General features: G+C 47.8%; 1 protein-coding gene across 1 annotated transcript; it reads left to right on the top strand.

Annotated features, from left to right (window-relative positions):
* Nucleotides 1-12,845: 12,845 nt before the first annotated feature.
* On the top strand, nt 12,846-21,304 carry ODF1 (outer dense fiber of sperm tails 1). The gene is made up of 2 exons (XM_044247096.1): nt 12,846-13,162; nt 20,872-21,304. Exons 1-2 carry the CDS (start codon nt 12,846-12,848, stop codon nt 21,302-21,304), a joined length of 750 nt encoding a protein of 249 aa, XP_044103031.1.
* The last annotated feature ends 1,396 nt before the right edge of the window (nt 21,305-22,700 follow it).

The following is a 22,700-nucleotide window of genomic DNA, read 5'->3' as shown; positions in this document are numbered from 1 at the left end:
CCACAGATCAGGTGGCTGAAACAACAGAAATTTCTGTTTTCACAGTTCTGGAGGCTAGAAATCCCAAGATCAAGGGACGGGCAGTGTCGGTTTCCTAAGGCCTCTGTCCTGGGTTTTCGGAGGCCCACCATCCGTCTGGGCCTCACCCAACCTCTCCTCTGTGCACAGCGCTCATTTCTCTTCCTCCTCAGAGAAGGACACCAGTAACACTGAATTGGGGCCCCTCATATGACTTCATTTGACCTTAATCACGTCCTTCAGTGCTCTATCTTCAAATACAATCCCATTGGGAGTGAGGGCCTTGAGGTAGGAATTTCGGGGTGACAAAATTCAGCCCATTACACTACCTGACAGGGGAGGACGCCCTGGACTTTCAGGGCAGTGTAAGCGTAGGGATTTCAAGCCTGCTGGCATGGTAGACCACGGGAAGGGGGCGGGGTTGTAATTCTGTCGAATAAAAGAGCCTTCAATTCGGCAGAGGAACTCTAGCCAAGACGAGTGTTAGGAAATACTCATCTCCTTCCACGGAGCCCTGGGCGCCAGATCCTGTATCATTTACAATTTCGTGGAATCAAATAGAGGAAAAAGGGCAGTGGCTACCAGCCTTGTTCATAAAGACGGCATCACAGGGAAACCCAGACTTGGAAATTTCCAATCCAAGTATTTACACGAGATGCGCTGAGCACTATCCTAATGGTAATGACTTTCTACAGCAATAAGGAGTAGGCACATGACATCAGCTGGCGCCATCAGAACAAAGCCCAGGACTCCTGTCAAGAGCTGTAGAGTGGACTCTGTTTCTCACCCAGGTATAACTCAGGAAACCTGTAACCTTGGTTATTGTTATTAGCCATCCTGTGAGCATGAGGGTAGCAAGCTCAAGTAGGAAGCCAATACCCAAAGAGGGCACCGAGGGAAGTAGTGCAGAGAAATGGAGCTAGTGTCTTGATCAAACCATGCCTGCAGCTCTGTTGTACACACAGGCAGATTATACATGTTAATCATGGAGGTTAACAAGTCCCCTTTATTGTCTAGTCCCATTTTCCCTTTGACTGTGTTTTCTGTTTCAGCAAAAATACCCTTCTTAGGGTATTGTGATTCTTAGGGTATAGTTCTTGTGATAACACAAGAGTGTTTGGTGTGAGAGGGGAGGGAGGTGGTTCCTGCAACCTGCGTGACCAGTTCAGTGTTTCAGTGACGTTATCATACATGCATCCAAATCACTTGCTGTCCCCATCTCAACCAACTAATGGGTCCCCTTTGCATGTGAAAGAGAGGGTAGAACGGTGGGAGGAGCAGGACACTTCCTAGGGGAGGGGGCTTATGGCAATAGAGCCAGAGGAAGTCCTCTTCAGCTGTCCCCTTGAAGGCACCAGCCATGAGGGGACCTTAGAAACTCCCACAAGGACGTGCCCTGGCTGAGTCGGGAGGAGTGTAGGGAGAGGCTGATCTCATTCTGTGGCCAGAGGGTGTCCACAGCCAAAGGGGAGGAGAAGAGCCCAGAGGAGGGTGAAGTGCCTTTGGCTAGGGGCCCCAGGAGCACGAGTCTTTCTCTTGACCCTGACAGAGAGCCCTGCCTGGGCTCTGCCTCCCCGCCATCAGCTACAGCCCCTTACATGTTCTCTGGCAGTTCCGTCACCCCCAAACCACCCAACCGTGTCTGCTGTGCAATAGGCACAGTGCTGGGCGCTATGCACACAGAGGGGCACGAGGCAGGCTGAGTCTCTGGACATGTAAGCCTATGGACGCACCTGATGTGTGCTTGAGACAGAGCCTGGCACAGGAGAACAGAGGTGTTTGAGCTGAGAGCTGAAGCATGAGCAGGGTTAGCTAAGCAGGGGGAGTGACGTGTGAGGGACACAGTAAGGCCCTGTGGTAGAAAGAGGGAGGTGTGGGCTGCTGTCTGCCGTCAGTGCTCCCCTTCACTTTGGGGGCTTCCCCTGCCACCCCACACCCAGCTCAGATGAGCCACTGAGTCCTGGCATGGTAGGGAGGTGGTGAGAGGCAAGGTAGAGCTCATAGGCTAGGGGAGGGGGAGAGGGGGCGGCTGGTGGATTGTTCAGGGACTGAAGTCCTCCATACATAAAAACAAAAACAAAAACAAAAAACCACAAAACCCTTCAGTGTGTTAATAAAAAAAAACAAGAAAGTTGGAGGCTAAGAGATGGTGTTCAGAAAGCAGAGCTTCTGGAATGAAGTTGAGAGAGGTGAAGAACTCTGGTTGACCAAAGCTGGAGGGACCCAGGCTGGGGCTGGGCTGGAGGTGAGGTGAAGGTCATGGGAGGCCAGCAAGTCGAGACACTGAAAACTCAGAGATGCCAGGAGTTAGTGGGGGAGACAGAGAGGGTAGAATTGCCGGATGGGAAGACCATGTCTGGGACCATGGACCCTCTAGCCATCGCCAGGGCCCTGGGAGAGCATGGGGAGGTTATAAGGGAGGCTTCTGCAACCCCCAGACCCTGCTTTCCCGTTTCCCTGCTGCTGCTGGTGGACTGCACTGTTGTGGGGGGTAGCGTAACAGGGATCACAGTGAAAGCTGGGGTTTGGGGACAGACCTTTGAGAAACATCAGGAAAATGACACTCAGCTTTATTTATGTAAGAGATAAACATTTGTTTCCAAAAGTAGGAGTAAGTGAAATTAAAAAAGAGAAAAGTAAACTCAGGCATTATTAGTACTCTGTGCCCTGATCCTCTGGCCACCCAGAGGTACCCCCAGAGGGTTAACTTCAACAGGAACAGACCATAGTTCTCTGGGTGGCACCCACACATGGTTGAGAACCCCCAGGCTTCTGCTGAGTATTTCCTAGTTACTTCCCAATCTGGGAGCTCTGCATAAGTGTTTCCAGAAGCTCACAAGTGGCCCTCCCTGGCCCGACTCAGAGTCTACTACTCTACTCATCTCCTGATCCCGCTCGCTCTATGGAGGTTCCTGGTCGTTTAGCCTACAAGTCACCTGCAGATGTCTTGTCACCTTTCCTGGACCAGTTGTAGCCTGAGGACTCTGACATCCTAGCCCAGGGTGCCATCATCTGGGACTCCCAGCACTGGTGCTGCCTCTAGCAATTTCCTGGAACTGCACTGCTCCTGGAGGCCAATGTTCACACTGCTGGGACCTCCTTTAGGTCAGCTCTGGACTCATCTGTGGTCATTGCCAGAGAAGGGTAGAAAGCGGCAGACCTCCGCTCTGTGGAGCCTTTGACACCAAGAAAGCCATCTCCTGCCATATGTCAAAATAAGGGGAATTGTTTCCCCTCTTCTTGTGTGTGTGACCCAAAAGTCATCTGGAGTCCCTCTGGCCCTGGCTACTTAGAAGCTTGGCCCCACTGTGCCCAAGATGCTCTCCAAGATTGCTGTAGGAGGCTGGCATTCTCCCAGACTCCCCCAGGCTCGGGCTTCTGGTGTCGCCCCCCAGCTCGGACGTCCCTCACCAATGTCCACATGCTATACCGGTGTGGCCCTGCCATGAACCTCAGCTTGTTCTTTGATTTTCATATTTGTAAAAACAACCCTTCCATTCATATAAGTGATCTGTGAGATGTGCTAGATATTACTGAATATTGAAGAGGGGATGGAAGTTTCTATCTCAGCTGGACAAATTCATAAAGAGATTGGACATTTCTTAGTCTTAAAAAGAACCCACTACCGGTCATAGTGAGAGTTGTTGTGAGACTGGTCAGCAGTAGCTAGTAGAGTTGGAACACGTGCCCCCCCGCCACTCACTGACCCAGCAATTCTATTCCACAAAAATGCTATGGAACGCTATGGGTTACCAAGATGTGTGTGAGAAAGACCACATGGCCTCAGTCCCAACAAAAGCCCCAAATGGAGAATGCCTGAATGTCCACCCAGGAACCCTTGTCCACGAAGAAAGCGTAAGTAGGCTGTGGCGTGTTGGTTTACCACAGAGCAGTGAAAAGGAGGCGAAGCACAACTACACGCACCAACAGAGACACAACTAGACCATTGACTAAGACAAGTGAGACACGGAAGGCAAAATGAGTTTTTGGCACCAGGAAGCTGGTGGGGAGAGATGGTGTATGCAGGGGAAGAGTCCTGGCCGGGACTTAGGACACGCTCAGAATGTCCTTCCTCCTGAGGTAAGTACGGGTTACATGCTATGTCCGCTGTGTGAGAATTCACGAGGCTGAATGTTCATGATTTATTGCTTTCAACACATAGGTTGAGTAAATTCTTCCATAAAATGTATGGTAACTAAAGTCCTCCTGCCCCCGAGGGATTTTCTATTGGCCATGTTGACCTGTCTCTCATCTTCCTCCTCCTTCTTTCCCTTCCCACTCCTGTCTTAGAACCTGCAGGTCCTGTTCTTAAAATATATTTTTTGAAGATTTTATTTATCTATTTGACAGAGACATAGAGAGAGAGCACAAGTAGGCAGAGAGGCAGGCAGAGGGAGAGAGAGAAGCAGGCTCTCTGTTGAGCAGGGGGCCCGACGTGAGGCTAGATCCCAGGCCCTGGAATCATGACATGAGCTGAAGGCAGCCGCCTAACCAACTGGGCCACCCAGGCGCTCCTTAAAATACACATTTTTTTTTTAAAGATTTATTTATTTGAGAGAGAGAGAGCGCGTGCACATGTGCGCCCAAGGGGAGGGACAGAGGAAGAGAGAATTTCCAGCAGACTTTCCACTGAGCGTGGAGGAGCCTGACACAGGGTTTTAAACTCATGACCCTGAAATCACGACCTGAGCCGAAATCAGACACCTAACCGACTGCGCCACCCAGGCACCCCTGTTTGTTGGTTTCTAAGGCACAGGAAATGAGCTGTCTCTCTGCCCGGGGTTCCTGACCTCTCACAGTTCACTCTCCTGAACCCCTCTCCACCTCCCCTTCTTGAATAATGTTTTTCCCATAAGGGAAATCCTTATGCCAGCTTCCAAGAATACCATTTCCCCACTGAAAGTGTTGTCGGGGGCAGAGCCAAGGAGGTTATGCTGGGAGCCACGGGATGTCGCCATGCACACCTTTTCCCTGGGGGACTTGTCAGCTGGGCAGTCCTGCCCTGTGCTGCAGATCCCTCCCCTGTGACACGGTGACAATAGCAGCAGCCACCTCAAAGCGCTGGCGGCGAGGACCGACTGCACAAACACGTGACCAGTGCCCCGAATGCTCTCTGGGGTGGGTAGCTATCATTACTGCTTAGAACACCGATCTTACAGAATAGCTCTCTTGTAAGCCTTGGCTATATCCCTGTACTTGACCTTGCATGGTAAATCTCTTCAGGGGAGGGGATGGACATAGCACAGGGCTGAGAATAGAATGGGGCATGGACCCCCCACTGTTCTGTGTCCAGGATTCCCTCCAATCTGAATTTTATGCTCCCTCTGCCTTGAGGGGGTTCCTTGTCCAGAAGCAAATGGACACTAGCTGGACCTACCAATCCAGACCATGGGATGAATCAGACCCAATCAACTCCCTGAAGGGGTTACAACTTGACAGAAGCCAAGATCTGCTACATACGTTTTTAAAATTTCACTTATAACTAATGAACTTCTCTTCTCTTTTACACACCCACAGTTGTGCATACACACACGTTCACAACTGAAGTCTGAACTTATAACTCTTCCCATTCTTTTGAGAGTCACAGCTGCTGTTAACCATTGGATGTTTGCTAGAACAATTAAGTGGGATTAAAAATAAGCAATATGTTCAAACAGGAGCCTCGTCCTTGGAGACATCTGAAACAGGATCTAGAAGCCATGAAGAACCAAGGGTTCCATAGCTAGGGAGGTTGACCCACAATGGCGGCCTCGATTTCTGAGTTCAAATCCCATAGTGCATATTCCCCAATGCCCAAATCCCAGGAGAAAGAGCCTGACAGACCAGCTCTGGTTGGAGACCTCCTTTGGTGCAGAAATTTATACCTAGGGTGGGAAGCAGGTCAGGTCTTAGAAGAATATCACCAGGTTCCCTCCCAGTCTTCCCCCAATGATGGTAGTGAGGTTCAGTTCAGGAGGAAACAGTTATATGGGTCTTATTATCAATATGCACCATTAGAGAAGGGATCAACAGGTAAGCAGATGCCCCAGAACCTCTAGAACAAGTTCTCCAAAGTGAGGCTGAATTCAAGGTTTTAGGAAAAGCTTATAGTACCTTCAAGATGCCAGGGTGCTGGCTAACTTCCAGAACTATAAGTAAAGCTGTGGTTCACAGCATGGGATCTCCAAGACCCCTGTATGGGAATGGGGTGTTCTTCCTTCTTCAACTACACATTTGTGTAAAGCTGGATTCTCTTTCATACTTAAAGCAAACATACTATAACAAAACATGACCCATCTCAACAGATTGGAAGGCAGAAGAAGGTATGTCAGCTGTCCTCTATAAAGCCAGACATTAGAAAGATTTGTAAAAGTGTAAAATAATGTCCTGTCATTTCATGTTTTCTGTTTTGGAAACAGAGTCCCCATAATAAAATGTTACCATGTTGATATGTAATGGGTTTACTACTGCCTTTTTTTTTTTTTTAAGATTTTAGTTATTTATTTGAGAGAAAGAGACAGAGATAGTGACAGAGAGCATGAGCAGAGAGGAGGAGAAGCAGACTCCCCACTGAGAAGGGAGCCCAACATGGGGCTTGATCCCAGGACCCTAAGATCATGACCTGAGCCAAAAGTAGATGCTCAATGGAGCCCCCCAGGTGCCCCCTGTTGCTACTTAGAAAAAAAAGAAGATTTTATATATTTATTTGAGAGAGAAAAAGCATGAGAGAGTGAGACAGAGCGAACTCTTAAGAGCAGGGTGGAGGCATAGAGGGGGAAGCAGACTCTGTACTGAGCAGGGAGCCCAACACAGGACTCGATCCAGAACCCTGAGACCACGACCTGAGCCAAAGGCAAACGCTCAACTGAGACTGAGCCACCGGGGGGCCCAACAGATGTCATCTTAACAGCCACTGATCTTTGAAGATGAGGACACTGGAGGCTGACTGCCTGGGTGGAACCCGAGCTCTGCCACTTGCTGTGTGAACTCTGTGCCTCAGTCTCATCTGTAAAATGGGGGTAAATAATCTCTCCTTCACGGGGCCGTTGTGAGGATCAGCCTGACACAGGCTCAAGCACTCGCTAGATGTAAACTATCATTACGGTTCGAACAAGCATCTGTTCGGATTTAGGCGGTCATGGGGTGCTGGTCAGAGAATAATAAACCTTCTCAACCCCCGCGAGCTAATTGAGACACTGTCCACAGTATAAGCAAGCCCTTCAGTTTCTGGCCGGGGGACCAGGCAGTGTGCTCTTACATGTGAACGACTCCAGTGTGAAGTTCAAGGAAGGGTTTTGGTCTCTGTCCTCATCAAGAACAATCCAGAATGAGCTAATGATTTTTCTTGGAGAATTCAAGGGGAGGGGGAGGAGAAGGGACCTGTGGGGATCTGAGAAGGTGGGGGAAAAGAGGAGTCAGAGCCCGCAGCTGTCACAGAGAACCCAGCACTCAGAATGAGGCTCCTTACCAGCCTTTAAAGCAAGAACACAGGTCTGCACCCCACGGAGGCCAGCCCCATCATTTAACCGGGCTTATTATGCATGGACCACTAGAGGCACTTTGGCTTCCCACCTTCTTCTCCTGGCTGCATCCCCTGCCTCAGTTTTGACATTAAAGTCCCACATCCAGGAAAGCATTCAGTCCCAGGCAAAGCCAGATGGTGATCACTCACACACCACGTCCGCTCCTCAAATCTTAGTGAGAAAATTTACTCATGTATATACTTGGCCTATAAAATTCCCATGCCTCCTTTCCAGTAACACCTGCATGATCTCATTGGCCGAAAGAAGAAAAGGAACTACCTGCTGAGATGCTTTTTCAGATTCTGCCAATGAAGAGCAAATTCCCCTCCCCAATTTCACTCTTGCTGGGTGTAGCTGGAAAGTTATTGACCAACATCCTCTTCCTCCTCATTCCTCCTCACCTTAGTTAGCAAGAAGATATTTGTTAAAGACCTTGTAGGACCAGTGGGGGGCAGGAAAAAAGGGATAGAATTATACGAGCCACTATGGCTGGTCATAGGAGTCCCTAAACCAGTAAGGGGACACCCCATCCGTATACAAGCCCCAGTTCTTTCAAGCTTATCTGCCTGAGGTGCTTGGAGCAGTGATTCCTGGCTCAGCAGGAAGTGGGTCTGGATGACTCCAGTTTATCAAAGCTCAAGATTTTTTGCAATCTTGGTTTTAAATATTAGCCTGAGTTCTGAGGTTCTGACCTCAGTGACGTCTCTCCTGCCCCAGAGCCAGTGTCCGTGGATGGGCCTTCCTAGGTGTTTCTAGACATTTCCCTAGTTCGAATGACCACAATTCAAACCATTTGCTCATCTCTTCCCCAAGCTCCAATTGTGGGTCATACAAACAGCAGATTCTGGGAGCCTTCTGTGCTCACTCTCTCCTGTCCTTAGCCTTTTCCCTCTCAGAGGAGAGAGAGGGAGAATTCATTTTTATGAAGCAACATTTCTTAGCAGCAGCAGGTTTTAATTTGTCAGTGGTCTAAAGTGCTATTGTGTGCTTACTTAGGGCTTTCAGTAATGGCGGCTACATTGATACAGCTAGCTCTGGGTTAAGAGGAAGGAGCTGGGCTAGCATGGGACCATATCCACTGGAGCAACAGCTGACCTACGGATTCAGCTTGGAGTGGTCCCCCTTGGACAGGTCCAGGGTGGTAGGTTGGGACAGTTGTTGTAGCACGGTGTTCTTCAGTTATAAGTAACTAAAACCAACAGAATAATGTAAGAGAAACAGGAATTTATTGGAAAAATATGGAGAGCTCACAGACTCAAAGCAAAGCTGAAGAACTAATTTGAAAATGACAGAAAAGGGCAGGTAACTAAGGTATTATCTCTTCAGGGTCTACTGTCAGCCACAGCCATCACTAGTCTCCCTGTGAAAGATCAGAGTCCCAGAAGAGAGCTGGATTGGCCATCTTTGGTTGCGTACTTCCCCCTTGACTGGGCAACCTCACTACCAGTACCTAAAGGCAGAGGGCAGGGTAGGAGGGGAGGTAACCCTGGAAAATGGGCAGGCCAAACACTGGATGTCCATCATAGGAAGACTTCTTGGACAGCAAACCTCAGAGGGTGGTCCTGAAGCCCACTTGGATTTGAGAGGCAGAGGCCAGGGGTGGGCTTAGTGATTCAGGGCAAAGCTGATAGTGTGACAGATAGTACACTCTCAAAGAGTTTCATTCTAAAATTGGCAATATCCTCATTGAGGACACCTAAAAATCCCCCGGAAAGTCTAGAAAGAGAATTGAAAAAGTCATCTATAATTCCACTACTCAGAGATAACTGCAGTTCATTTCCGACGGGGTCTCTCACCTTCTATGAATTCTTGTTAACACTGTTGAGATGGTAGAGGATTCAATGGTAGAGGAGTATGTTTGAAATATAGCCCCATTGAATGGACTTGACCTGTAGCTGTCCAGCTGGTGGAAGAGGTAGAAAGACCTTCTTTGGCTAATAGTTCCACCAACACTGAGGACCAAGCATCCATTTTTCCCAGCCTGGGAAATTGCCAAGGCCTGCCTTCCATTCCAGCGGAGGTTCTATATGGGCAGGAGCCACGGGGGATGGGAGCCTCCACAGCATGGTCCTATGTAAGGAAGGGCCCCCATCTCCATGTTAGAGCCCATGGAAGCTTCTTGTGTATATACTTCAGGGAGCTGTGACTGTAGATCTTTCCTGTGGGTTTCTATCAAATCTGATGAATTTCTACAATCTCCTTCTGACATGGATAGGTCACATTTCCATCTGATCTTTAAAGGAGATCTTATCTTTGTTGAGTCACTTGAAATGATGTCAAGAATATGCTTTTTGGTGAAGAGTAAAATCACTAGGAGGATAGGATCATGGAAGAATCCTAGCTAAAATAAAGCTGTAACCATCTTAGTAATGTGCCATGTATATACAGATGTGTGTACTTAAATTCCGGAACCTGTGTGTTTAAGAATCTAAAACCAAAGCTTGCTTGTTTTAACCTTTGCTGACATTTGCTAAGGGATAGAATTCATCATGATATAGGAATTCAGAAGTCTATCTCTTGGAGCTAAAGAAATCTGTATAATTCCTACAGTGAACTCTCAGGAAAGAGTGGGCCATATTCCTATGAACAGAGTTCATGCTTCAGAGTTGGGTGGGATCCCTCTTGAGAGATGTAAGCATTTGTCTATAGAGGAAGATGATTCATTTTGCTTTATCATATCCCAGATGAGTCAGGGGCCAGCCTCCCGTTCTCATACCTCCAGGGAAACTTATTCTCTTTACTAAGACATGCCATCTGCACAGAAGGGGGCCCCCTAGGTCATGGTTGGGGAACACTGGGGAATGCTAGGCTTGGTCTAGACTTCTGTGTTGGTGGCTCTCACCTCTCTGATGACCCCTTCTACAAGTAATCAGGAGCTCCTTCACTTTCTCCATTGTTTGTTATTGTTCTTAGGATCGTACCTGAGCATCCTTCTTTTCTCAATCTATTCCTTCTCCTGAAGGATCTTGTCTGCTCCAGGGTTCCGACTGTGTGTGGACTAGTGGGTCCTGAATTTGTATCTCTGGCCCAGCTTTCTTGTGAGTTCTAGACCCACTTATTTGCAGGCTATTCAACATTTCCACCTTAAACTTGTTAGTAACACCTCATATTTAGCCTAGTCCCCAGACTTGCTCTTCTTCCCAGTCAATGGCAACCATTCTGCCAAGCTAGAAACCTAGGAGTCATTAATGATTCCTCCCTCCCTTCATCCTCATTCTGTTCACTAAGTTCAGTTTAATTCACTCATTTGTTCACTTGGTGAATAAGTTCTAAGCCCCTGTTACACTCCAGGCATTGCATTAGGTATCTAATGGTGAGCAAAATTAGACAAGGTCCCTCCTTCACAGAGCTTACAGCCTAGTTGGGGAAATAGACAAATGATGTCATGAAAGGAATGTGCACTTATAAATGCTTGGTCAGGGGCGGGGGGCAGGAAGCCTTCTCTGAGGAAGGGACATTTAAAAGGAGATCTAAAGAATCCCTCCAGAGTTAACTACTTCTAGATCAAGGGCATGGGATGGGGAGCTCAATTTCTAAACAGACGGAACAGTGTGTACACCAGTCCTGGAGGAGGTGAAATGAGTAAGACCTTGAGAAAGGTAGCTGTGGCTGAAGCATAATGAATTACAGGAATAATAATGGGGGAGGAGATGGAGAGGGAGGCAGAGGCCCTATTGTTCAGCACTTTATAAGGACTGGGCCCTTTTTCTAAGAGGACGGAGAAAGGGTGGGCAGGCTTGGGTGGTGACGATTTATACATGAAAATCATGCTGGCTGCAATGTGGAAAGTAGATGGGATGAGTCTGAGTTGATTTGAGGGGAAGAGGATCCCACTGGGTTCCTTCTCACCATCCCTACAGCCATGATCCCTAGTCCGGACTTTGGTTGTCCTTTCTTTCCAGCAGAAGTTACTTCTGCTGTTGTCCCCTTACAATGCTGGGGGCTGTACATATCTATCAGACTTATCTTTCAAGTCCTCTCAACAGAAAAGAAAATTAGTGATTCTTCATTGTGCTCAAAATAAAATTCAAACCCCTTAGTTGGCCCACGAGTCCCTTCACACCTGACTCTTGTCTCTTCTGGTGCTACATTGAACTGCTTGCCCTCAGGTATGGCTTACTCCATAAAAAGGGGATTTGAGAGCCAGAGAATGGGCTGAAGGGACTGGCCCAGAGGAGTAGAAGTACCTGAGCCAAGGCTGAGGCTGACTGAGATCCAGCATACTGAACCTGTTGGGAACACAGGAAACTGGCCCAGATGAGGATTTCAGGTAGCTGGCTTTAAGCAACTTCGGACAGTTGGTTGTCAGAGTATCAAGGAGCAACATTTGAGGGGTACTTGGAGACAAGGCCCCTAAAAGCTTCGACGGAAGGCCAGAGGTGAAATTGCTGGGAGGTGGTGACCGATAGGATCCTGGGCACTGGGAGATGGGAGCTTGCTAGCAGGACCCTGGGCACTGGAGAACCGAAGCTCCAGGGAAGCAAGGATGCCAGATATCAAAGAATGGGCAGGATGGGGCACCTGGGGGGGCTCTGTCAGTTAAGAATCTGCCAGTGTCCTGGGATCGAGTCCTGTGTCAGGCTCCCTACTCATCAGGGAGTCTGCCTTCTTCCCCTCCCACACCCTGCTTGTGCTTTCTGTCTCTATCTCTCTCCTTCTCTCTCAAATAAATAAAATCTTAAAAAAAAAAAAAAAGAAAGAAAGAAAGAATGGGCAAAACTCAGAGACTTGGGGCTAAGAAGGTCAAGGACGGAGGCTGACTTGAGAATGACTCAGTAAGAACACAGGAAAGCTCTGTGAAGAAAGAAGCCTTTCTACACATCGACTAAGAGACAGAATGACTCCTGGAGTATAGGCACTAAGTGTCCAGTCAAGCTGGAGCTAGAAGGGCAGAGGGAAAGGAGCCAGGCGGCCCCTTCCTTCCTCCACCCCATGATCTTTGCAGCCCTAGCCAGGCTGAGGCCATACACAAGCCGAGGACGCTGAAGGTCATGGCCATAAATCCCAAAAGCTGTGACTGCTTGAGGGGACCCACCCAACTTCAGGGTGAATGAAATCTCAACACCAGTGTGGTTCTGAGGGCAGCCCTGTAACCCTAAGGTGGGTCTCCGGAGACCAAGACTGGGTGCGGTTCACGTGGTAACCAGAAGACTATGTCATAATACACGGCGGGTGGTGAGGTCACAGACCCCCCAGCTTTAAAGCAAGTGGGCCATGTGGGCCTCATTTATTTTTAAAAGAAACTTCTGAGAAGAGCTTAGAACAATTTTTTTCCCCTGAGTGCCATTTCCAAAGGTACTCACGAAACAATAAGGTGTGACTGTAATGGCTGCACTGAGTTGTCTCTTGGACAGCGTTAGAAGGGACATAAAGAAGGTGGACCGGGAGCTGAGGCAGCTGCGATGCATTGACGAGTGCACGCGGTGTCTGTGCGACTTGTACATGCACCCCTACTGTTGCTGCGACCTGCACCCCTACCCCTACTGCCTCTGCTACTCCAAGCGGGCACGCTCCTGTGGCCTCTGCGATCTCTACCCGTGCTGCCTGTGTGATGTCAAGCTCTACTGCCTGCGACCGTCGCTCAGAAGTTTGGAGAGGAAAGCCATTAGAGCCATAGAGGACGAAAAGAGAGAGCTGGCCAAGTACGATTTTTAGCATCGCCCCATGAAGGCTTAGGAGTCGGGGGTGGGGGGGTGGGGGGAGGGGCAGAGCGGTGGCTACTCACAGAAAGATGGGAAGGACTGGGGGTAACGGGTCCGGTCTCAGCCGAGGTTTAAGGAAAGAAGAGTCCAGGGGTTGCGGCGGGAACCGTGAGAGTCTGTCTCTAAGGACAGTGGAATGATGTCGATGGGCGAGACGGTTCTGGGCTTCTAGCTGGAGTGCCAACGTGATGAATGACGGGGCTCTAATGAGGGGAAGAGAGAGGGGGCGTCGTTAAAAAGCTATTGGAAGGAGCAGACTAAACATTTTTTCTGGTCAGGAGTAAAGTGATTTGAGTATATTTGGGCTTACAGAAATGACTACGGGAGAAGCAATAACAATTGATCAGCTCCTTAATGTTTGCCAGAGGCTTCAAGAACAGGGGAGCAAATTGAGCAACAGAGGCGTTCCCTGGGTTTGGTGGGAAAAGCCACCTCCCATTCCCCGACTCTGGGCTGCCTTCAAATCCATCTGGAGCAGGGCCCGCTCCGTCGGCCTCCCCCTCCAGTGGCAGCAAAGGCTGGGCACGGAACTGCAGAACCGAGAGGTGTAGCTTTCAGAGCAGAGCTGAGAGAGCTTTAATCGAATTGGGTAATTTTCAAAGCCACTTTTTACAATTTTGTTTGATTACATTTCCTCTGATGGCCGGAGAAAGCCTTCCATCTCCCACTTTGCACTGCATGCCAGCTGGTCTGGTACAATTGATGAAAACGATGGTTGAAAGCTCTGTCCTCTGGTTAAATTTATTTATGATAATAAATAAATAAGCCATACCCTGGGACACTAGGTATAGAGCAGAATGATGAAGCATTTTTTACATTGATACATTGAATGAAAGAGGCAAGAAAAACTACTTAATATGCTACTGCTTTTAACAAGGTAGGCACAAACGGATGATAGATTTTTTGATTGAAATATACTTGACATATACGATTGTGTCAATTTAAGGTGTATCATGTGTTTGATACATTTATATAGTATGATGATTGCCATGGTAGTGATAATTAGCACCTCTCTCCTGTTCCATGAGGATCATTTCTTTTTAGTGGTTGGAAAAATTGCACTGTAGTCCCTTACCAATTGGGACAAGCATAACACCATATTGTCTAGGTTCCCTATACTGTGCATTACATCTCGGGACTTATTTACTGCTCATTGCAAGTTTCTATCCTTAAACTACATACTTCCTATCCCCATGGTAGATTAATAGATTAGATGGGTATATAGGTAGGTAGGTGGGCGGATGGATGGAACAATACAGAATTTGAGACACAGACACACACTTGAGAGCAGTGACTGGAATATTACACTAGAAAAGGCAACAGAGCAACTATTGTCCGGTCATCAGTAACCAAAGATCAGGAATGAACCTCTCCATAGTTTGGGTGGGCTTATTGCCTCTAAATTCATCTACGCTTAATCTGAAATAGTTTTTATTTTTATACCTCAGAGCATCAAGTTACATAAGTTTTGCGTGCTGAGTCAAGGATTCCTTTTTTAATTGGTCTACAGGAAGGGTTACTTGAGAGCAGGCCTGTATCCACTGTCCCTGTGCCTCTGAATCCTTGAATCCACTCCATCCAAGTCCTTCCAGGTTTTGTCTGGGGCTATCCCTCCTCTCCAGACTCTCCAAGAAGAATGCCTCTCTGTTCTTCACCCTCTGGACACCCTCTGCCAGCTCCGGTCCCTATTTCTCAGCATGCAGTGGACACAAACTCAAGCTTAATTCTCAGCAGTGTGGTTTATACAAGAGATACTGTTTTCTGTGGGTTGTGAGACTTTTCTCCATAATGGATTTTTGCTGATTTTTTTTCTCTGCCTGAGGCAGTGTATGAAGTTGGTGATGTCTTTACATGAATTCCCCCGTCTCTGAACTGATAACTCTGAGTCCATTCTGGAAATGACCTCGGGCTTACTCTCCTGTGTCTCCTCCCAGCCACGTTCTTCCCATTCATACCACCTTGTGAAGCCGTCCTGTGCTCTCTTCCTGACAGCTTGACATTTCACTATCCAGGAGGGCTTAGTGTCACCTGCAAACTTAAATATTCCATTTTCCTGACCATGGATGAAAATGTTAAACCCTGGTCTAGTCCCAATCCCAGAAGACTCCTACTGTTAACATTTTTTTCTTCCAACGAAATGCCTCTTTTTCCTTATCTCAACCCTAGCCCCCAAAGCATGACTAAATAGATCCAGAAATACCATGTTGATTCAAGTTTTTGGAAACAATCTTGGGTGTGAAACCTTGCCCAAGGCTTTGTGAGTTTAGAAATCATATGCATGTGACCTCTGACCCCTTTAAATGATGTTACCAGCTTGGTGAGGTAGGACAAGTCCTTTTGGATGCCAGTCCATGTTAATCCTGAGGTTCTTCGTCCAACAGGAAAGATTCCCTGGTCTGTAGCTGCCATACTCCCACGGAACTGTTTTTCTGTGTGAGAGTCAAACTGTTTCTTTTGATAACTGGTAGGAAGGCTTGGCTGACATTTCTGCCCTAAGTTGCATGAACATTTCTGAGTCTATGTTATTTGGCTGATGCACGTGTATGTTTTTAGATGAGGTATAGGTCCAATTCATTGCCACTGTGTACCTAGCAGCCGTTTCAAAAGATACCTTGGCAGGAACTTCTTTAGTCGGGACTCAAGTAAGTACTTCTGTTTTTTAGCTTCTTTGAGATTCTCTTTTCCTCCCCAGACTACACTTTGCGCCTCAAGCACTAGTGGTTCCCCTGATTCCTCCTGCCTCTTCTGGATTTGGAGGGACCGAGGGATGGAGTCTGGTTTCCTTTTTAAGAAGCCAAAGCTTCAGCCTGTCTGAAGTTTGCACATTCACCACCAGGCTTGGAAGCCTTCCAGATCCTCCCTACAGAAAGGGCGTAAAGGAAAGCCAACTCCACCCTTCGGGGAGGAGTTGATTGTCTAATGAATGGATGCCCCCTTTCTGACCCTGAGCCCTGGTGCCCTAGTCCTTGCAGACAAATGCTTGATTACAGCTGTGCTGTTCGGGTGCATTGGGGTCAAGCTCACACCCTTTACTAATTAATACCTGGAAACTCAGATTGAGACTGTGTTTCCCTCACTCCCCCAACCACCATCTATGGTTGGTCTGAATCTCAGTACGATATTCCCTTGAAAATCCCTGCACCGGAGGGACACCATCTTCTGCAAACTTCAAAAATCTGCCCTCTCGTTTGTTTCCTTGTTTTCCTTCATGCTCTAGGATTAAGGTTTTCACTGACTCACTGGCACTGGGCTTGGTGTGGCTGATGACTGTCAGCCTTGGGGGGGGGTGTGAAGTGGGGGACTCTAGGAGTCCCTGCCCAGGTCTAAGCCCTCGGGAAATCCCTCCCTCCCTCCAAGCTCTGACCCACAGGGCAGGGCATAACACTCTCACCATCAGCATCCCTGCAGAGGAGGAAGCGAGTGTGGCCCCCTGTTCCTTTCCTAATCCTTTCCTAATCCCAGGTCTGGGAGCCCCGACCCCCAGCAGCGCCAGGTCCAGCCTGATAAAGAGACTTACCCTTTATTGAGTGAAAATTAGGCGTGACCTTCCATCTTCATTTGATCCTTGTAGCATCTTGGCTGTCTAGAGATGCTGAAACAGATTCAGGAGCCACATTCTTGACCTCGAGGAGCTGAGAGAGCCGGGGCTTGAAGCCAGGTTTGCCTGACTCTGGAATCCATGCACTTAACCACCTGGTCAGTGGTTCTCAAAGAGTGGGCTCCGGACCAGCATCTCCTGGAACTTGTTAGAAACGCAAATTTTGGGCTCCTCCCCCTGCCCACTGAATTGGAAACTCTGGGGGGTGGGACGCAGCCAGCTGTGTTCTAACGAGCACCACTGGGAGCTCCGATGCACCTGCGTTTGCTCCTCTGCTCCCGGAATGACACCGCTCAGTATCAAACAGAAGTTGGAAGACAGGGCAGGAAAGGGGAGGAGGGAGAAAAAAAGAAGAGAAAATGAAAGATGAGTTGGAAAGGAAGAATGGAGTTCCGTGGGTCTTTGGAAGGGGTCTACCATTAGAAGAAAAGGCAAAGTCCTCCCAGGACTGCTACAAGAAGACCGGCTCCCCTCTGCTCCTGGGTGGAGATAGGCCTTTTTGACATCTTCATTATTTTATTGAGCACCAGGCTGGACTTCATCCATGTCTTTGTGAAAAAGGCTGACCATATAGCTCACTGTTGCCTGGGGCAGGGTGCTTCACTTCCAGGAAACATTCCGGAGAACTTGAGCTGCCGCAGGGAGGAGAGCAGGCAGCTCAGAGTGGAAGACCCAGACACTGTCGGCCACTCACTCTCCCTCAACGCCTCTGCCAGGCTTCTGCAACGAACCAAGGGGCTGACTGCCCTGCATTTACGTGGTCCAGCTCCAACCTCATGATCACAATTACAGGAGGGGATCTCCCTTTGCCCAGAACACCGCAGAGCCAAGGGCATTCCCCTGTGGGACGATAGGTACATCGCCAGACAGGAGTCAAGTTGCAAGTTCAGAGTTAGAGCGGATGAGTAAAATACAGCTCCTGCAATTTCTCTGAAACTCAAACATCCCCGCTGATAACCCCTGATCGAGAAGTGAAAGGAAGAAGACGCCTAACTTGGCCTAGACTTTTTAAGCAATTTCTTGAAGGCTCACATTGGTGAGCCCTTTGCGTAGCTGCTGCAGGGGAAAAGGGACCAGGAGGGAGAGGGGGAACCTGAGCCAAAACAACCACAAGGACAACACACACAATTGCACTCCGAGACTTAGATGGCCGACAGGAGGAGAAGGATCTGGAAGCTGGCTTTGGCTTGTAGAACTGGCTCCCAGATCCATCTTCTGCAAAGGGCAGGAGGCGTTTGATGGAATCAGTAAGGCAGTCGTGAGGGGTCCTAGCAATTCCAGCTGGGCTCCTTGGCCCTGTTTTGTGAGGCCCTGCCTCCTTCATGTCAAGGTTTGGTGCTTTCATCCCCAATGGGAAGGTCTGAGCTGAACAGAACTCTCATTCTCAGCCCAAGTCCACACCATGGACCCAAGTGCACTTGTTCTGCTCTCTGTTCCGCTCTTGGCTTTGTCTGTTCAGCCTTCCAGGCCCTGGGCCATCCAGAGAGGACACGCGGCATCTTTGGAAGCTATTCTCTGTCTATCCACGGAAGATAGAGTGTGTTTTCTCCTGTTTGTTTTGTTCCACAGAGATAAAGTTTTTTTTTTTTAAAGTCTAGTTCTCTTCCTTTCTCCAGAGTATGGCCTGTGGGTATCCTGGCATACTCCGGGCACTAGAGACATCTGCACCCCGTGCACCCCACGTTCCTTGGAACTGGAGGTGGAAACAAAGCTGACTGACCATCACAGTCCTCTGGGTGCCCAGCATGGTTGTTTCTGTTGGTCATCTAGATTATTCCATTTAATCATTTTGTAATTAATTAGCCTCTTAAGAGCCTTGATTTGTAACCTTCGGTCTAAGGGCCCACACTTTTAAACCAATCATGTTAGAGACCATCAAGTGAAAAATACACATTCAAAGAAGTATGTATAGCATGATTTCATAAGGACACACACCAGAATCTACATATGTATGTAGAAATACACACATGAAGAAAATCTAACATCAAAATGTTATATGCTCTATAGGATTATGGGTTTTTTTTTTTTTTACAAAATATTCCATCTTTTTGTTTATCTGTATATTTTCTAAGTTTTCTGCAATGAACTCATATCACTTACATAACAAAAAGAGGAGTATTAACAGAGTTCAGCATAACAGGAAAGAATTAAAAAGGTATCTCAAACCAGTCATCCAATCACAGTGTTCCATGATTCATTGTTTGCATATTACACTCAGTGCTCCATGGGTATTAAGGAGGGCAAGTACTTGGCCTCCTTAATACCCATCACTGGGCCAATGCATCCCCTCACCTGGCACCCCTCTAAAAACCTCAGTTTGTTTCTCGGAATCCACAGTCTTTCATGGTTCATCTCCCCTTCTGATTCTCTCCCTTTCATTTTCCCCTTCCTTCTCCTAATGTCCTCTATGCTATTCCTTATGTTCCACAAATAAGTGAAATCATGTAATTGCCTTTCTCTGCTTTTTTCTCTTAGCATAATTCCCTCCAGTTCCACTCACATTGATGCAAATACTGGGTATTCAGCCTTTCTAATGGCTGAATAAATATTCCATGGTGTATAAGGACCACATCTTCTTTATCCATTCATCTCAGCTCCTTCCAAGGTTTGGCTATTGTGGACATTGCTGCTATGAACATTGGGGTGCATATGACACTTCTTTTCACTATGTCTGTATCTTTGGGGTAAATATCCAGTAGTGCAATTGCTGGGTCATAGGGTAGCTCTATTTTCAACTTTTTAAGAAACCTCCACTATGTTTTCCAAAGTAGCTGTACCGACTTGCATTCCTACCAACAGTAAGGCTAAGAGATGCAAGAAGATTTGCCAGGACTGTCTCTTAGAACACAGATTTTTTTCCTGTTAAGGGATAATAAGGCCATTTCAGAATATTAGGTTGTCTTTGGAAGGATAGAAAATAGAAAAAAAAAAGGACCCCAAGGAAGGCCAAACCATGTAGGGCTAACCTAACCCAGGCTAACCTAACCTGTGTGCTAAGCACCACTATAAATACTTATCATTCATTCACTTAAACCTCACAACTCTAAAAGTAGGCTACTATTATTGTTCCAATTTTACAGATGAGGAAACTGAGGCACAAAGAAGCTAAGTAACTTAACCACCCAGGAAAGTCACCATTTGAACCTAAAATTTCTGACTCCAGAACCTATGCTTTTAGACACGTGGCTTTCCTACTTCCTGATACACCACAGTGGCTCAATCAGTGTGAGCTGCTGTGTTATTTTTTTTAACTATGAAGGGTTCACTCAGGACCGCTAAGCAGCGCTATAGACACCACAGGGACCTCTGTTTGCTGGGGCGCTTTCACCTTGTCATTTGTTGATGGAGACTTCAGGCCCTGTCTGTGGGATGCCCAGTGGGGTCCCCAGTCTTGTGGGTAGAAGGGCTGGGTTCTGAGGCTGACGGCCATCTTTAACATGCAGATTTTACACGGTATATTAGTTGGATCCCCTTAAAAAAAAGTCTCAAGAGTCTCCATTTAACAGTAGTAATAAAGATCACAGTAACAATTAAGCAAGATTTATAATGGATCAAGGACGGCATTAAGCAAAACTTACAATTTCATCTAATCTTCCAAAAGCCCTAAGATGTAGGTGCTGTTATTATTTCCATTTTACAGATGAGGAAACTGAGGCAAGTTTCCACAATTAATAAGAAAAGGACCTGGGACTCAAATGCAAGAGAACGATCTGGAAGGCCAAGCCGCCATCTGTTGTTCAGAGGTTTATGCGCGGGAGAGTGCGATTTACATGGGAGGGGTCTCATTTTTTACTTTGCACAATTCTATAAAGTTTGACATTTCACAATGACTAGTGTTTAATTTTGCTATTTAAAAAACAAAAACAGAGATCGGGCACCTTGTTGGCGAAAGCATGTGACTCTTGATCCTGGAGTCCTGAGTTCAAGGCCCAAGTGGGACAGAGGGCTTACTTAAAAAATACTAGTAATAATAAAAAGAGATCAAAATACTGTTTCTCAAGCTGTGTCTGAGATCTGCTTCTGAGACCCTCTCCCTTTTTCCCAATTGCAGACTAAGAAGAACGACAAATAGAATCCTGGCCTCCTCTTGCTGTAGCAGTAACATTTTAGGATCAGTCAACGTGTGCGGCTTTGAGCCGGATCAAGTCAAAGTTCGGGTGAAGGACGGCAAGGTGTGCGTGTCGGCGGAGCGGGAGAACAGGTACGACTGCCTCGGCTCCAAGAAGTACAGCTACATGAACATCTGCAAAGAGTTCAGCCTGCCGCCGTGCGTGGACGAGAAGGACGTGACGTACTCCTACGGGCTGGGCAGCTGCGTCAAGATAGAGTCTCCATGCTACCCCTGCACGTCTCCCTGCAACCCCTGCAACCCCTGCAGCCCCTGCAGCCCCTGCAGCCCCTGCAACCCTTGCAACCCCTGCGACCCCTGCAGCCCGTGCTATCCCTGCGGGAGCCGATTTTCCTGTAGAAAGATGATTTTGTAAAGCGTAGGAGCCCATAACTTAGCGGAAAGCCCGTACTCCAGCCAGGCAGCTCTTCCAGTGTTTCTCTTCCTCTTCCCACGGCCCGTGGTACTCAAGTCCCTAGGAAACTGAATACATAACTGCAACCCACCCGTGGCATGTGAAAGTCTTTTGGCGCAACCTGCTGCGGGAATGCAGCGTGGTTAGTGGGCGTCGCCCGGAACAGGCCGGTCGGGAAGCAAAGGCGAGCCCGGGAGGTCGGGCCCCTCCGTGTCCTCCCCGTACCAGCAACCACCAACTTCCAGGAAAAGATACTGTCTGGGTGGGCATCCCCAGACGCTGTTTCTCCAAGCCATCCGGTGAGATGGCCTAGCTCGGAAACCAAGCTGGTAAAGCCAACGTGGAGGCCAGTGGGGTTGGAGGCAAGCACTTTGCAAAGCTACCGCAGTGGGGCGCACTGGGGCACGCGCTCTGCGTGGGAAATGCGCTGAGGGTGTTTTACTGGGTCAACCGATCAGAGCGCAAAAGCACGGGAGTGGGTGGGTGGGTAGGTAGGCATGGAGGTGGGAGATGCACGTTCATGGACTTACGGTGCAGTGCCCTTTGACAGCTTTCCGTTTCTCAACATTTCTGTGATTTGGAGGGAATGCCCAGCTCTGGTTCAGGCTGCTTTGCAACCTCCTTGTGATTTATTTCAACTGCTTTTATCAAGCCCTGAAACTTCTTGTAGACACAGAAGTTCAGTTCAAAGTTCGTGAATGAAAAACTACAGTTTTCACAACCTGCTAGCGTATCACAGATCATCACCTATTTTGCCTGAACGTGGATCCTCCCGGACATTACCCATGAGCCATCCAGGATGGCCAAGACAGAAATAAGTGAAAAGGAAGAAGGACCTGTTGGGAGGGATCAGAATGAGACAAGGGCCAGTTTCTGAGCTGAGTCCTTCCGGGAACATAAAACCTCACGTTTGCACGGGGTTCTTTCAATGGTCTCAGCTACATGTGGATTAAAGCAGTGATTCTCAGCCTTGACTGCACATGGGAATCACTTAGGGGAGCTTTAAAAATATGGACGCCAAACCATAGGAAAAAAAGAATAGAAAAGAGAGCATGAAAAATATTAAAAAGAAAAAGGAAAAACATGCCTTTTATTAAGAAAAGAAAAAATACTCATGCTTGGCTCCCATTTCCAGAGTTTCTAATCTAATAGATTCGAGGTGCAGCCCGGGCATGGAGACTTGAAAATGCCTCCCCAGGTAATTGAAACCTGCAGCTAAGGTTGAGAAACTCTGCTTGGGATCTTAAAGCTCTCCCAGCCTTTTTTCTTTAAAAGCTTCCTTCCAGTTCAAGGTTAAAGAATATTGATGGTGATGGCAGACATATTTTGCTTTCAATTGAGGGAAGTAATGGCCCTC

The sequence above is a fragment of the Neovison vison genome, chromosome 4 (assembly GCF_020171115.1).
Source record: "Neovison vison isolate M4711 chromosome 4, ASM_NN_V1, whole genome shotgun sequence".
Classification (NCBI taxonomy): Eukaryota; Metazoa; Chordata; class Mammalia; order Carnivora; family Mustelidae; genus Neogale; species Neogale vison.
The sequence above is the reverse complement of the archived record's forward strand: the minus strand, read 5'-3'. Positions and strand labels throughout refer to the sequence as shown.